This window comes from Schistocerca serialis, chromosome 1 (genome assembly GCF_023864345.2).
Source record: "Schistocerca serialis cubense isolate TAMUIC-IGC-003099 chromosome 1, iqSchSeri2.2, whole genome shotgun sequence".
Taxonomy (NCBI): domain Eukaryota; kingdom Metazoa; phylum Arthropoda; class Insecta; order Orthoptera; family Acrididae; genus Schistocerca; species Schistocerca serialis.
In genome coordinates, this window is record NC_064638.1 from 588,768,404 (window position 1) to 588,786,623 (window position 18,220).

The 18,220-nt window shown below is 39.0% G+C and overlaps 1 protein-coding gene across 1 annotated transcript in view; it reads right to left on the reverse strand.

The window, feature by feature from the left end:
* Window positions 1-18,220, reverse strand: part of LOC126457929 (zwei Ig domain protein zig-8-like) — a 142,518-nt gene that overhangs the window by 11,669 nt on the left and 112,629 nt on the right. Inside the window, exons 3-5 of the mRNA XM_050094635.1 lie at window positions 17,664-17,874; window positions 16,253-16,380; window positions 9,261-9,429 (exon numbers count right to left, since the gene is read on the reverse strand). Of these exons, the coding sequence (XP_049950592.1) occupies window positions 9,261-9,429; window positions 16,253-16,380; window positions 17,664-17,874 (508 nt within the window). The remainder of the gene's footprint in view (window positions 1-9,260; window positions 9,430-16,252; window positions 16,381-17,663; window positions 17,875-18,220) is intronic.

The window sequence follows — 18,220 nt, forward strand, 5'->3', positions numbered from 1 at the left end:
TACCACATCTTGTGTACTGGGATCAAATACAGTTATTATTTACCCTTCTTGCAGAAAACTAGTCAGAGAGTTGGTATTTTTAACGCTGCATACATGCATAAGCATTTTGCTTCCTTTGCTTTTATGATTTAGCATTTCACTTGTATAAGTCGGATTTTTTTCGTTTTCTTACAAATGAAACAACTAGTTTTGTCAAGCTGTGTAAGGTAAAATCAAGTATTGGTCTCAAGCACTGAAAAAAAGTGTACTGTGTACTTAATCCTATCTCCAAAGAAGACTTGACGGTCAAGGAAAACGTATGGAGGAAACTCACAAAACATAAATTTCAGCAAATGCCCAAAGAGAAGAAAAATAGGAAAGGATGGGACAGGAGAGAGGACAAAAAACATCATGAGTATGTGAGAGGTTTTTATAAATAAAAAAGACATACAGAAAAATGACATGAAAGTAGATTGTGTCTTAACACTCTCCTAAAGAGGAAATTATTAACAACAACAATAATAATAAACATTATTATAATGATATTGAGTCCCATGGAATCAAAAATAGACACCCTTCAAAAGTGTAGTGTAACAAGTATAGATAACAAACAAGACGAAACATTGTGTTTAGGTGTAGATTTTGATGAAAACAGAGAGCGGAACATCATGTGATGGATCTAATAAAACGTTAGTTTCGGTTACAATAGCAATTATAATGTCAAGTTGAAGAGTATATTAATATAATTTATTTTCATTCATTAATGTTACGCAGTTTAGCAGTTTAATATATTGCCATACACACAATTTTTGGAAAAAGTAATTAAAACTCTATGTAAGGTGCACACACTTATGGTATAGACATTTAATTTAACAATTATCAATGTTAGTCACACTCTAGAGTAGCTTAGTTCGCTGATGAACTGTGTCTGTAAGTTTACATATGCATTTAAGGGTAATAGATATATTTACATATACAATACCAGAAGATAATATATGTTAGTAGTCCAGTAGCAAATTTTGATCTGTCAAGGAAAGAATGGATTAGACTCATGTATCATCCTTCGTCAATCCAGCTACTGGACCAATGGATCTAACCAAGAAAGACAGCCATTTGAAATGAAGATTAAAGTGACCCTTACAAATTCATATTTCTGAGATGTGTGAAGTTGTTTCCAATTAACACAGTCCACACATGGTTCATATAATCGAAGTGGTAAATAAGTAACAGGCTCATATATCATCAGATATTGTTCAGACGACCTATCTTGTTACATACCTTACGTATTTTATATACATTATTCCTTTCTCTAGGAAAACTAAGTGATCTCTGACACTACCTTATACCTGACTGAGGCTGAAGTGAATATTTTTCAAATTTTAAACATGTATTAATAAACTATACACTTCTCAAAATATAAGTACATAATACAAGGAAGGGAAAGTAAAATGACAATTATAGCAACATCTGGTCCGGTTAAACAATTAGTCTAAGCACAAGGGTATTTCACCTAATGTTATGATAAACCTTTATTCATAACTCAGTCTCAATATTAGTTTAAGTAAAGAAGCACACATTATAAATTGTCAGCTTTGGATTATGCCAGAATTAAAAAGAGTAACATTTAAAGAGCTACATCAATTAGTAAAATAAGCAAAATTAGTAAACTGCCATAGGCTGGTAAGTGTAAGCACTCCTGTACTGTTCATAGCATGATATGTAAAGGAACATTATGGGATGGACATACACCTAAAAATCGCTGGGAAAATAGTCATAAGAGATAAAGTATGAATGAAGGCTATGGTCAATATGTATCAGCCAAGTTTTACCACACTTTCAATAATACTCCATTCAGTTAGGTACAGATTTCACATTCAGTTACCACTAACCTACGTTACAGGTTGGCCACTGGACTTCCTTCCTGGCATAAAACAGTTGCTGACACAAAATTTATCTTGAAAACAGAGTGAAAAAGAACACCCAGAGAAAACGTTCGAAGCCATTCTGTTTGGACCAAAAATGGAATATGGTGTACATAAATATTTGGGCCTTATTAAAAAAATGTATATATGTGATACTGAAAATGTCAATAATATTCACAGTAGCTGAACTGTGACTCTTGCATAGTGTCTGGTTCCAGAATGATAAATAAAGGTGGCTAACAAAGTACCTTTGTAGGGCAGAAATACAGAGCTCTGAAAGATCACACTGAAATGAGATCTTTAAATAAGTGGATGGTGAAATTAAAAACATGTCGATACGGAAGCACTGAAAATTTGTTATTTCTGACAGAAAATTACGATTTGAAATACCTACCAGAAATTAATACTAAAGAGAGAAGAGGTCTTGCAGAGGATGTAGGTGGTGTACATGAACTGTATCATCTACCTAAAAAGTACTTTGATGATATTATAATAAAATATTCTATATCATCATGAGGACATAGCAGGTTAATTTGTATCCTTTGCCAATTATGTGTACCAACCTCATTCACAGAATATGGAAAATTGTAAATTTATATGAATTATTGAGAAAGCTAACATTATTCGTTTCTAAATACGATTTCTTGTAACTGCATTTTCCAATGTCTGATAGTGCTTTAGTAGCATGTATCTGATGAACTTTTTGGGGGTGATGAAACATATTTGTACACGTGATATTTCCTTAAATTTTTTTAGGTAAAATATAAAATATCTGTTTACAATATAGCATGGCACAGTGTTCATAGATTTAATATTACTCACAAATTTATTTTCCACCTGGATCTCTGATACATTAGTTCCAGTGGACCTGTCGCCCCTCCCCTCTTCTACATTCCATGAAAAGCTTTTTATTACTTATGTTTGCAGTGTTTACATTTATCTTTCTCAGAATGAAATTTTCTTTGTATTAACTTGTAACTTTGCCGAGAACTAATGTGATTCTTATCTGTTGCCATTTTTTTTAGATTCTTGGGATTTGTGATAAATGACAACAAAGCATCCTTAGCTATACTAACATGCTACGATGGTAATCAGTTAATGTATCACCGAAGCACCTAAATAGTGACTCAAGGTGAAATGGTAGACGTGTGTACCACCACTCGGGTTTGCCGCCGGATTGTATTTTTTAAATCGCACAATATTTCTTCGATGCAACTACCCGACATCATTAGGTGGTGGTAGCTGCTGCTGTCGCAGCTGCAAAGCGCGAATGGTGATAATCGCGCGGCGGCTTCGGAATTTATTATGACGGGAGCAGGCAATACGCGTGCGCGGGAAGACTCTCGTAGTTGGAAGAAAGCGGCGCTCCTGATGTCCCTTGCTGGGAGCCGCAGAAAGGCCATTCGCGCGTGCTCTGTGGGCAATTATTGTGCTGCCGGACGCTCCTGCGGTTAAAGTCTGAACTAAATCTCAACTACACGTTGCGTCACTTGATGAGTAGGAAGTTCTTGTTTTCCCTGTTTTTGATTTAATGACAGCCAGTGCTGGATTCCAGGCGGTAATCAGTTGAAACCCTGCATCCCTTTTGATAAGATTGTCCTGAGTGCGGATATGTATGGCCTCCTTAATAATACAGTCCCAGAAATATGACGCTGGGGACAAAATTTCCGTCTGTTCGTAAAGCATACGATGTCCCGTGTCCAGGCACTGCTTCGCTACTGCTGATTTATCAGGTTGCCCCAGCGTGTACGACGATGGTTTTCGAAGCAACGTTCTTGCACAGTTCGGTATGTCTGTCAAATATAACATTTTCCACATTGGCATGGGATTTTATACACGCCACGCTTCCTGAGGCCAAGTTCGTCTTTGACCGAGAACAATAAATTCCTCAGTTTTGCTGGTGGCCAAAAAACGCACTTGACGTCGTGCTTTTTGAGGTTTCTTTCTATTCTCGAAGACATGCCGCCAAAATAGGGCAAGAACGCTGTTGCAGTGGGTACCTCCGTATCTTCATTTACATCCCTGCTTTGAGTTTGCTTGGAACGGAATGCATGGCGTATCTGCCTATCGGAATATCCATTCTGTTGGAATACCGTCCTCAGGTGTTGTAGCTCTATCGCAAATCAACTCATACCGAGCTATATTTGCAGGCGACAAGTTGCCATCATCCTATGCGCTTTGGTGCATAGAGCACATGTAGTCTCAGATGCCGACAGTCTACCTAGTGAGCTACAACACCTGAGAACAGTATTCCAGCAAGAACTTCCGACTCATCAAGTGCAGCAACGCGTAGTTGAGATTTAGTTCAGACTTTAACCGCAGGAGCGTCCGACAGCACAGTCATTGCCACAGCGCACGCACGGATGGCCTTTCTGCGGCTCCCAGCGGGGGGCACCAGGAGCGCCGCTTTCCTCCAACTACCAGCGTCTTTCCGCGCACGCGTATTGCCAGCTCCCGTCATGATAAATTCCGGCGCCGCCGCGCGATTATCACCATTCGCGCCTTGCAGCTGCGACAGCAGCAGCTACCACCACCTGATGATGTCGAGCAGTTACATCGAAGAAATATTGTGCGATTTACACAATACGATCCGGCGGCAAACCCGAGAAGCGTATTTGCAACAGATTCGTTGGGAAAGCATGAAAACTCATGTGTACCACCACATTACCTAAACTACTAAATTTCAGTGTAAATTTAATGAGATCAGTATGACAGCTATGAAGTTATGAATTCTGTCCACTCTTTGGATCCTCAGTAACAGTAGCATTTATATTTGAAAAATGTAGGTATAAACCTGCGAACGTCACTACTTATATAACTCTCCCAATAAACCAACAGCATCTGATCGATGCAAATGGCTGTTTAGGCTTTTATGTACCACATAATATTGATTAAAACTTTTATTGCGTACTACCTTTCTATTGCTGGTAGTAATCTACACATTTCATGTGGAGAAGTATTGCAAAAATTAAATTCCTGGAGCTATTTGAATAAGGAAACCAATCAGATTATGAATAGAAAGACTAGCTCCAACTGCAAGCTTGTAGTTACGAGCAGAACTCCTTAGATATGTCAAGAAAGATTCCGATTCATCGCTTCACTCAGGAATGGAGTACTAGCTTCTGCATCTCTGTAAGCCGTTCCCAAATAAGTAAATAGATATGAAACAGAAATAAGTAGCTTTTCCAAGAACTACTTTAGATTTAAGACTGATTTTTTATTTTTCTCTTGATAGTATCAATTAAGAGTGGACGATCACCTTTGTATTTGAAGTGAACGCGGGTTTAAGGATGTTAACAATATTCTGATACAACCATAATTGCAGTAGTAATATTAGTAGCAGTAGCGGAAGTAACAGAAACAGTTTAATTCGTCTGCAGATAACTTTTACAAGCATACTGGACATGTCTTGGTATTACATTTTCTGATCAACAAAATTAATATAATTTATACATACAGGAATTTACGTACTTATGGGTCCACTTTGTTGGGATGTTACAAGTAAGTGGCAATGGATCTATAGCAGAAATCATACAGACATTAGGCCAAGATAATTTAGAATGACAACAGAAAACCAAAAGCAGAAGAGCTATCTGATGACTGGAGGCTCCACCCTCCCAAATACAAGGCCAGTCTTTTTAAAAGGGAGCTACCTCATTCCATTTATCCATAGTGAACAACAATGTTTTACAAACAAGTTGTTAGCAACATATAAGGCCAATGCTACTTTGTTCATTTCTCACTGCAAGCCATTGCACACGTTACATGCACTCTGTACACATTCGTTCACGATATAGCACTACACACACTATCAGGTAACATGAGGATCAGAGTGACAACGTTTTGCTTTCATTTTGTGCACCACAATTTACCATTCACTAGCCAAACCAACTGATGTAGCATCACTCTATGCCGTGTGCTAAGTTAAGTTCAGAAAGGGAATGAGTAAGCAAGTTTATCCTGTACTAAAAAAAAGGATGGAAAAAAACATAATATGAAACTGTCATGCGAAATGCTCCCAGCCCCTTCTCCGTGTTATAATCCTTCATTGTAAACAAACTTTTTGTTAATGGGGACCTTTTAACTACATTTTCAAGTAAGTCTGATTTAGTAAACTCATTATCTGTGGGAAATTTATTATACCGTTTTGTTCCTTGGTAAAAATGCTGATTGGGCTTTACATTTATTATATCTTTGTAAGTTTAGTTTAGATATTGTTCCAGTGACACTGCTGAATTAAATGTAGATGGCATCTCTATAGTATGCATAACAAACACAAACCTATGCAGAAAGAAGATCTGTTCTCATCCAAAGTAAGATATGTTTGTGTCTTCACATTACTTCAATTGAAAACAGATCATCTTTCCGCATATGTTTGTGTTTGTTATGCATACTATAGAGATGCCATCTACATTTAATTCAACAGTGTCACTTTTCCTCTTCAAATTGAAATTCATGGCATTTCTTTTCTTTATCTTTGATGTCACTTTACTGTGGATTAAGAAACAGTGAACTTGAAGGTTTCATTTGCTTTCTCAGCAAAGGCTTCTCTTATTTTCTCAGTGAATATAATGTTTCTGTCTTCAGCAATGATTTTTTCCTATTGACTAACACTACTGGGAAATCATTGATGTATATCAAGAAATTTTTGCTTATAATATAGTGTACTGAGGAACTCCTATATTAATGTAGTTTGATTCTGTTAAATGTTTTATTAAACGTTTAGAATGTGACATCTGTACTCTTTGTAAGCTATTTCTCTCATCTGATCAGAACTAGTCAATGGCTACCCCTCATATGCTTAACACTTGAACTAAAGTTTTAATAATATTATGGCCAACACTATCAAAATCCTTACAACTAAATAATAATATACCTGTGATGCATTCATTTTCGTAAAGAGCATTAAGGATCACTTCGTGAATTCTACTATGGCTGAGTCTGTATCTGTACCACTTCAGAAACCAGACCTTGAGTATTTTAGATAGTACCGTTTATTCAAGTTATTCGCTACTGTATTTTTCATAACTGACTATTAATTTCGAGATTAACGAAGGCAGGGGAGTGAACTGTCTATTACGTGTTTTCTACTTCTCCTTTCTTTTGAAGATGTTTTACTATTGTCTGTGCCTGTTTAAAATACTCCGAAAATTCGTTTGATATGAATGATTCACTTATTACGGTTTCTAAGGGAGCTTTTATACTTCGTGCACTACTCGTCTTACAATTTTTAAATTTTGTGATGTTTTACTAACTTAATATTTAGTGGTTGGTAGTAACATCGTTGTACGTCGTGCATAATTATTTACAAGTGCTACATTCCATTTTTGGAATGTTAGGTGCTTCAAAAATACTCGTTCATGTAATTAATTAGATGGTGTGGATCATATATTACTGGGCAGCAGACCCCCTTATCTGTATGTTATCACACATTTGTTTGTCTTTCTCTGCTTCCCCTTTAATGATATTCCAGCCTGCTTTGACTTTTCTCTATTCGTTGTATGTTATTTTTACAATTAATGACTTTTCTGCAGCAATCGGTGCCTTCCTGCAAATATTTTTGAAACTAAGATAGAAATTTAAGAACTCTGACTCACTGAGGCTCTTCTTCATGAATATGGTACATAAAGTTTTGAGAGAAATTCCTAGTACTGGCTATTATCCATTGCCTTTTTAGAGACATAGAAAGTAGTTAGGATACTTCTGGAAATCTCTTTCTAAAATTCACTTTCTGAAATATTGACAAAATAAATTCGCATTTACACTGATTTGTCTATACGCTTAATCCCAAATTCTGTTTGCTAGATCTCTAGAGAAATTTTTCTTATCGATTTTTTTTTTATGTCAGCACTTTTCTGTTTTCTTCCAGATCCGATTTTACTGTTATTATTTGGCAGAAACACCCTGAGAGCTTAAAATCTTTTACAGCTACATCACAGTTTTCCCTGTCGACGTTTGTGAACAAATGGGCGATTACTGCTGGAGCCACTGTATTAACCCTTACCACTTTATTGTCCTAGATAAGTATGATAAAACTCCCAGCGATGCTTATGAGGATGCCACTAGTTTCATCTATAATATCTGAGCTTATTTTTAAATCTGCACATAAAATAATGTTGCTTTTGTCCTTTAAAGTTTTGTTAATTTATTAAAACAAATGCCCACATTACGACAGCTTGGTCGATACACAGACGAATTCTTAAATTCTTGGTGATGTGAAGTCCTGTTAATTCAACAGGTGAGGTTTCACAGCGTCTGTCTTCGCTTACTGACTTAATGTTATGTCTACATGTAAATTGTGTTCCTTTTCTGATATAAACGCATGATTCTTCATACTCTGGAGCAGTTCGACAGGGAGAGTCCCTCCTTTCGTACGACGATAACAGTACGTATTGGATTTCTTTGTCTGCACCAGAGCTCAGTAACACAAACTATTGTGTAGTTCAAACGCTGGATTAATTTTAAATCGCTGTACTTAATTTTTTATTGATTGCATGGTTTGATGAAGGATTGTTAAGCCTTTGTAATGTCCCAGGTTACTTCTTCTTTATGACATATAGTATGCGTGTGGACTGGTGTGATTAAATCTATTTTGTTGTGGTTATTGTAGAATGTTTTAAAATGCTGGAGATACTCTTTAGGCAGGCGTAGATGTTTAAAGAAGTGGAACTATATGATCCAGAGACCTCTTCGAGCGATCTCTTTCGACGCTGAGATGCTGTTCCAATACGATTGGGACCATCTGTGGTGCTGTTTGAGTTTAGGGGGACTACCAAGTAGGTTGAAACTTAACTGTAAATTAGGATTGAGGAAGGAAGGGTGGTCTCTGCTGTTTTCCAAAGTCACTGTGCCAAGGTGGTGTAATGATTAGATCATCTGCCTACTGAGCCGGTAACCTGGGTACAAATCCTACCCTTTGTACAAATTTTCATTCTTGATGTATACATGATAGCAGAATGATGAAGAAATAGTTAAACTACTCCCTGGATTAACGCCGTCGGAAGAAAGTATGCCTGACTTCTGGTGTTTGCATCGAAGCACATCCCCCCTCCCATTAACAATGAAAGGCTCGGACTCGAATGTTTCCTTTCTATAAAAAATGTCCAGACAAGTACATAATTACATAATGTAGTAGTGGAATGTTACACCTACGAACAGATAGGATAAAATGACGAAATTTGTACTTATTGCTGATGCAAATAAAAAGTATCACTCCTGCGGTGGATGAAAGGTGATCATAATGATTTTCTCTACGACAAATTGTAGTTCTATCGCGTTAGTGTGAACGACGTCAGTTAACGTCTAAAGGTCAGCTCGAAATTGGCTGCTGTAAACGTGAGCATGGAATGTGGGCGTTACCCTTCAGAACGTGCACTCGGACGCTCTCGGGAGCCACGTTGGAGGGCGCGCAGGTGTAGAGCCCCGTGTCCTCGGCGGACGCCTTCTGGATCAGCAGCCGGCTGGTGGTGGCGGCACCCTTCTCCGTCACCAGGCTCACCCCTCCACGTGGCGAGTCGAAGTTTATCACCTGAGGCAACAGGTACGTATAGTCATCAAATCGTATTATGTTTAACTGTGAGTGTATGGTGAATGTTGGATTTTCGTTACGCTATGTTGGATATCACAGTGATGTTATCGGTGATAAAAAGAATTAGGCAGCAAAAAAACAGAAGCAGGAATAATGTAAATGGAGCATATGAACAAGTACCAGTGTACTGAAACTTGAAACTTCCTATCAAATTAAAACTGCGTGCCGAACCGGGACTCGAACTCCGGATCTTTGCCTTTCACTGGCAAGTGCTCTACCAACTAAGCTTACCAAGCACGATTTTGGACCCGTTCTGACAGTTTCATTTCCACCAGTAGCACGTCAGCTGCCTTCCAAACTTCAGAGAAGTTCTCCTGCGACCCTTTGGGGACTAGCACTCTTGGTAGATAGGATAGTCCAAGTTTCATATCAGCACACTCCGCTGCAGAGAGAAAATTCATTCTGGAAGCTGTGGCTAACCTTTCTCTCCGCAATATCCTTTCTTCCAGAAGTGACAGTCATGCACGGTTCTGAGCAGAACTTTTGTGATATTTGGAACGTAGAAAAGGAGGCACCGGTGTGAGTAAAGCTCTGAGGAAGGTTCGCGTTGCGTGCTTGTGCAGTTCGTTGGTAGAGCACTTACCAGTGAAAGGTGAGGGGTCCCGAGCTTCAGACCGCGGTAGAGTGAAAAATCATTTCGGTACTCAAACTTATCTTAGAGCAAGGATTTCACTTCTTTGTCCGTTTTCCGTAATTGGTGAGCCACACAATAGACTTAAATTTCATAAAAGAATAATAATTCGGAATAGCACTTGGGATTATTTCTTGTGTCAGGCAACATTAAATTCTATTAATCGTGTGCTTTGTCCAGTGTTAGCGTAATTTGAAGTAATGTTGCTACCTGTCTTTTTACTTGCCTGTCTTGAACATGTGACAGGATCTTCGGGAGTAAATGGAATTTTTGTAGTATATTAGTCCATTGGGAATGCAATACCGCTGTTTTGAAATTAATACACAGCAATATACGGTGCACATTGGAAGTGATTCAAGAGTGACGTAGTTTAATAGATGTAGTTATAACACCGCTTTTCATCAGTTATTATTATTAAAATTGTATTGTGACCAATGGTAACGCAAGTATGATTTGGAGCGGTTACAAACTATGACCATCACAGTATTCACCGTTGCACGAAACACCTAAAAGGTGGTTGCAGCAGTTAATGACATCTGCATACATCAGACTATCAGATCACTTTACAAATTTGACAGATTGTACCTGAAATGCGACAGAAATAGCTTACAAACATATCTGAAACGTGTTAGAATGAATAGTACTCAGCAGCACGTAGCTGTATTTTGGGTAATGTTAAAGTAAGTTGCTGTCACATATGAATTTCTTTTACAATAAAAAGCATAAACGGAACATTACGAGCACAGTATTGGAATATAAATGAACGTTCTTCGTCAGAGATCGTTACCTTTATTTGACCAGACAGCCTATTCAGCAATCCTCGTTTCTCGAACGTTACGTGATGTCGCTTCTGGGGATTGTATAACTGCTACGGTTTGTCTGTCATCCCTGTTTTATGAGGCAGTCCCAGCGTTTGGTTGCACCACACTTTCCCACTTATTAAGCACATAACTTCTGTTACTGTGCAAGCCCATAACTGAAAGATGTTTCAAGTAAATTAGATCCCGTAGTGTCATAGACATTGAAGACTCGCCATATTCTTCCGGTTCAGTGTCTTTTTGTAGGATTTTAGGTCAGGAGATAAATGTTTTAAAATCCAGATCAGTTTAAAGAAACTCGAACTCTTTGGCAATCGTCGATCCGAAAACATGTGCTAGGCTGCACTGGTACCCTTGCCTATGCACAACTATTACAAAAGTCATGGAATAGCGATATGTACGTATACAAATGATGGTGGTGTTGCGTATGCGATGTATTGGCGGAGCTGTCATTTGTACTCCGGTGATTTATGTGAAAAGGTTTCCGGCTTGATTATGGCCACATGATGGGAATTAAGACTCTGAATGCGGAATGGTAGTTGGAACAAGACGAATGGTTTTGGAAATCGTTAAGGAACTTAATATTCCAAAATCCACAGTGTCAAGAGTATTCCGTGAACACGAAATTTCAGGCTTTACTTCTCACCAAGGACAACGCAGTGGCCCACAGCCTTCACCTAGCGACTGAGAGCAGCACCTTTTGCGTGGAGTTGTCAATCTAACAGACAAGCAATACTATGTGACAGAGATAATCAACTTGGGTTGTACAACGAACACATCCGCTACAAAAGTGGCGTTTATGAACTATGGTGGGAGACAACCGACGCCAAATGCCTTTGATGACAGCACGACATCGCCTGCAGGGCGTCATCTGAGCTCGTGACCATATCGACTGGTCGCTAGACGACTGGAAAACCGTGGCCTGGTCAGATGAGTTCTGATTTAAGTTGGTAAGAGCTGATGAAAGGGTTCGAGGGTGTTGCAGAACCGACGAAGCCATGGATCCAAGTTGTGAACAAGGCATTGTGCAAGCTGGTGATGGCTCCAAAATGGTGGAGGTTACTTTCACATGGAATGGGCTGGGTCCTCTGCTCAAACTGAACTGACCATTAACTGGAAATATAAGAAATGTATTCGCAGTGGCGAATATGGACAACCGTCAGCTTTGTAACGGAAGGACAACAATGACAATTTGCACTGGACCGGCACTCGAATCCAGATTTCCCGTTTAACGCGAGCGGTCGCCTTATGATTGTCAACTAAGACTCACTGACAGACCCAAACATCCAAATGTCGTCACCCATGTGTCGGCAAGCTGTCAATCTTTACTCGTACATCTATTATGTATATTCCCATTGCAGGGGTAACATTTTACTTGAACGTTCCTTGCCTGGTGTCAGCTGATAAATATGATATTGCATGCATGTCTGAAGGAACTTTGCATTGTAATTCGGCATAAATCAAGCACTGCAATATCGTGTTTATTCGCCGACACTTGGCAAGTGACTTTCAAGTACTATGTCTCCCACGTACGGCAAAATAAATAATGAATTTACGAGTACAGGTATCTCGAGTACGCGATACTATCGCTGTTTGTATGTGTACCTGTAGCTATTCCATGATGTTTGTCAAATCAGTCTAGACGCAGGTGTGATAGTGCAGTCTCACACGTATTTATGAATCGACCACTTCTAAAGAAAGCTCCCACTTTCTATAAACTGGTCAGCATTTTGAAACACCTATTTCTTGGTTGAAGTTTAGACTCCGTACAGGCTGATGTAACTATTACATTATTTCTCAGTTGTTCAGAAAGTTGTTCCAGTACTATTTTCGTGATCCATATTTACCTGTAGCTTTCAGTATCGTACCATATCTCGTAAAGCACATATCAGGGCAGATTCCGTGTAAAGGGAATAGTCGCCTCTGGCTCCATCCTTATCCATTTCTAGATGTGCCGCATCTCTATTATATTTGAGATCGAAGAGAAGTTGTACCCTGACGTAATTTTTTGGAAGTTCAAATGCGTCCCCATAATCCTATGAAATCTTGGAATTGGTACGACTTTCTTTAACTTTAGCTTTTATCAGTAAGACGTCGACGATCAACGTTTCACTTGCAATTTTAGTTCTCTGAAATGGAATTTGTCATTGTATAGCAATCTTCTTTACGTTCGTAAATCGCTACTCTTAAGAATCAGTCTTTTTGTATGATTTATTGAATGTGTATTACAGATGTTACAACTGTTAGCAGCCTTCTGGAACTTGACTGACGTATTTCTTTCTTGGTGGAATCTGGAGAAGGTTCGGTGCCCTGCGACCTGCATATTCAATTGAATGCAACTTACGGTATTGTGTTTTTTGGTGCTACATTTATTCCTGTCTAAGTGTGCGCTTCATCTTTGCTAGTTCTGACATCGAATCTGGTAATTTTTAGCATACACAACTATGATAGCCTCAGTGACTGTGAAAGGCGCGATATGGGAGAGCTGATAGTAATCCTGAGGTAGTCTCGAGAAACTTCACCTGTCACCTGCCAGCCGTCTCACTAATATTTCTCTTAGACTGCCGCAGACAATAACACACGTTCCGCATCACCCGAACTTAAGCCCAATACGAACAAGAAATTTAATAATGGCGTACCCTAACTTAAGGTAGTGTCATCTAACTAGGAGATCATTATTATTGTCTGATAACAAGTGTACTTTCCTTGATATTAAGTAATGAGGAACACTCACGTGGAAACTGAACACCTGTGACAATGGTTCCATTCAAACTGAGCCACAAAGTGCATCAAAATATTTACGCCACTGGGAGACGGGCCAATCAGTTCCTCTTTCGCAGAAGGCGGTCGGCTGCTGACGGATACACCAACTGCGCCAGTTCTTACACTTCCTCATCGGACTGAAATTGAGGTCCAAGCATGATTTTCTTCAGGTCACCAAAGATGAGAAAATGACATTGTGAAAGATCTGGGCTGTACGGAGGATGTTCAGGCAGCATTCCTGGGCGGTTTGACTTTACAGCCCGTCGCAAGTTCTTCACACCGTTGCGCATTTATTATGGTTCCACTTTCGAGGAACTCGACGAGTAGAGGAAGCAGCCTGCTGCTCAAAAACACCCATTCCCACACTGTCAAACGTACGAAGATTTGGTTGGGAACCACTGCAATGTCCTCCGTACAGCCCGGATCTTCCACCGTCTGATTCTCATATCTTTGGCGACCTTAATAAGACATGAGTGGACGTCGGTTTCAGCCATTCGAAGAAGTGCAGTAACAGTTTCCGTTGTGAATCAGTCAGCGGCCGACCTCTGAATGGGATATGTGTCACAATGCGTCTGACAACTTTCTAATGGAACCTTTGTATGGTCCCGTTATGGCAGGTGTTCGGGTTTCATTTGAGTGTCCTTTATGCATTAGAATAGTTTATCTTTTGGGAACAGATCAGAATCCAAACAACTGCATTTCTAAGACGTGGATTACGTCATTCGTTTCATACTAGCCATATTTGTCCCAAAAAGTAACTAAAAGTAGTATTAAATATTAAAATTCCAGTACGATGTTGTAATTTCTATGTTATTTCCCCAGTTAAACTCTTCGTCTACATTGCCTTCAATGAACCGCTATTCCATCACACGGAGAACACATCTACATCTACATTTATATGTTCAATTCGTGTGTCAAAATGGTGAACATTATATTTATATACTACAATACAATAGAATGACTTTGGGCAATTAAATAGCTTAAAATCAATGTATTAGTACATAAAAGAATGACTAGCGAGCACAAGTGCATTAAATTATCTCTCTGACTTAAGGTAATATCAAGAACAGCTTTAAGAATCGTCTGTCACCTTAGTAATTCAAGTTGCCCAACAGAAATTTCTCTAATTCAGCCTTCAGCTTCAATACAGCACTAAGAAAATCCCTAATCCTCCTGAAAATATGTTTACACCTTCAACCTACTCCATTCTGCCTCAACGTGCTTGCAAATACGAACACACACACACACACACACACACACACACACACACACACACACATACACAAACACATTCTCTCTCTCTCTCTCTCTCTCTCTCTCTCTGTCTATCCCTCTCGTCCTCTCTCTTTAAAAAAAAAAAAAAAAAAAAAAAAACTATTCGCTATCCGTAACGTATGACACAGACTTTGTACAAATATGTAACATAGTTATTTGTATAGTTTTCAATCTCCTCACAGTTTACTCTTAGGTACTCCTATTTTCAGTCTATAACGTTGCTATTAATTCATTGTAACAAAAGTTCATTACTTAATGCAGTTAGTATGTTGTTCATTGTCGTATTTCTCCACTGAACAATCAGCTAACAATAAGCTTGTGGTTGTTTCGAGATGCCCCTGTCTTAACTTGTCCTTCATTTTGGAAATGTCAACACCTGTTGGTGGACCACTGTTCTAGTTTTTACGTAGTCATTTGTTTCTGTCCCAGTATATTTACTACATGGCAATAAGAAACCAGAATTACCTTTACAGTAAGCCCTTTCATTGTTAAGATACTTTCTACTTTTCAGCTACTCCGCCATATTCATGTTTAAATCTTTGTAGTTCTATGTTATTTGTTCTGTATCTTTTTCTACCCTTCATTTAACTTCAGTATTTGCAGCTTTTAACCTTAGTAATTGCAAGTATCTTCTCCTTTAATCGTATTCAATTTTATATACCAACACCTCATCTCCTCACAGGAAGAACGTTGATCCCTCGCCTCACAACTATCGTTTCAGATATACTCGCTGTCGGCCGATTAGTCTGGAGATTTCTTTGTCACAGATACATTTTTTACAATTGAGGAGACTCTACGAAGACTGAGGTGTATAGGAAAACTTCGTATTTTCAACACATTGACTGTAGACACTCATTTCTTTACATCTGCCCTACTTTAAATATTTACAATTTTGTGATACCCTACGAGACCAAGGGAAGACAGAAGCTGCACTTCTGTTCTGCTGTTCAATAATTTTGTTGTTATTACAACGAGAGTCACTTCCTTGTTGAAGTCAGTCGTAATTGTAGAGGTTTCAAGTGTGTTTGAGATCGTCGCACGTCAATTGCATTTACTGTTTATTCGGTTACGGCACGCTTTTAACGCACACGATAGAGGACTATGTTTGCACTAGTAAAAAATTTACGGCACTTTCTTCCTAATAAGAGAAGTTTCTAAGCCTCTCGTTTGTAAGGATGTCTGTAATTGAACAGTCACTATACGGCAATCATGAAAAGAGATATTTTAATAGAGTCAAAGACAAATCACTGAGAGATGACTACTTGAGAACACCCACCTGCCCGTTGTGCCTCCACAGTACTGTAGAGGGAGGCTCTGGCGCGTAGGTGACAAGGCACGTCAGGTTGATGGTGCTCCCGGCGTTGATGAACAAGTCCGGTCCTCCCAGGATTTCCGTCAAAGGTTCTGCGGCAGAAAAGTGTCACAGTCCAGATTCAGGAACGCTATTCCTGCAGCAATTACACGAAAACATCAGTGACTAATATGAAACTTTTTTTAGAAAGAAAATCCTAAATTTCAGAAACCTAAAGGTAGTACGTCTGTAGAAAAGAATCCTTTAGCCTACAGATTACAGATATCGACACAATTCTTTGTGAGACATTAAGAGAATATGTGCTCATCTTCAGGATGTGTGTGGTGTATAACATCGAAATTAGCTATTGGCTTCGTTGCAGTAAGAAACGTAATGTTTTCAGGCAATGGAAGACTACATTCACGTGATGGTAAACGAGTAAGTTCTGTTGTCCAGGCGTAGCATTATTCGGTAGGTACAAAATGTGAAACTTATTCGTCAACGTGATAAATGATGGTAATGTAGATCAAAAGAAATCGTTATTGTCAAACTGTGTGCAGCAGTTACGGACTTTCGCTCTCCTGACAATAACAAATGGCGTGTGTGATGAGGTGCTGTCATCATAAGAGGATATTATGCAAAAGCAAATCTTGAGATTATGGAAAGTAGACGACTGTAAAGTTTTGAAAAATGAAATAAAACTATTTACCACATAAATTTACCTTGAACGTTAATTGCAATTGTCGAAAATCATGAGAATTGTGAAGAAATTACACAAAAATGTTGACCTATTCTTCATGAGCGTTCATTCCAAGGTTTGCTGAGAGGGTCATTCTATGCTTCGCCGTAATGTACTGACTGTTCGTTTGCAATCGATACTTACATGAGAAAAATTGTCTGTCTATATTAAGAGCAGTTTTTAAAAATATTTTTTAAAATCGTTACTACACACGTCATAAAAACAGATAACTAGAGATGGAAACCATGTGGAATTTGGCACGATTCCCTCAGGAGGACATCTGAGAACTCCATCAATTAATGCTAAGCCGAATGGCTACTTGCGTTAGGGCCAGAGAAGTGCCAACGCTTAGCTGACTCGTTCAGTTTGTAAAGTTCTTTCTCTTCAATAAATCATCCAATTTCTCTGAAATTATAATCATTTGTTTGTCTTAGATGTACATCACATCTACCCATTTCTGTCCCATCCGGGTATTTCGTTCGTGGTGCTGTTTTTCTTGTCTTAGAGTGTACATTCACTTGTCTGATAAGGTCTAATGATTATTAATGCCGCTCAAACTGGTGCGTTCACGACAAAATTTAATGTTATCCCTTTTCTGTGCGACTAAAACAATGCAGAAACAGTTTTGTTTCCGCACAGTGTATTGCCTTTGCGTACCTACAACGTTCAGGAAGAACTGATGGCCGATGGGTGGCGTGGTGCTGATCTGGCACTCGTAGACGCCGGAGTCCTTCTTCTGCGGGTACCGGATGCGCAACATCCAGTCCTCTGAATGCGGCGAGTGCACGGCCTCGAAGCGCTGGTCGCTCGTGTACGTGTAGCGGCCGACCGTCAGCAAGTGGATGTCGCGGTGTCGTACCCAGGACACCTGGAAGGCAGCAGTTCCGTTTCAGTTTACAATGCGAAGCAAGTGAATTAAAATCTTTTGGTGCAAACAACGATTTGAGTCAGATAAATAGCATTTGATATTCCCGAATATTTATGCAATTTGAGACAAGCCAGTTGCTTTGACCACGAAAAGTTAGTAAAGACACAGCCCTTTGCAATTTGTAAGCAATCGCGGTAACATTTTGTTATTTTTCAAGGCAACATTAATGAAAACTACTGTAATGCAGATCGCCAAAAAATAGTGATAAGTGTGATAAAAAGTAAAATCAATGAGGTCATGCTAAAACTAAATGAAACCGGGTTGATCAGGAATATTAAAGGAGAGG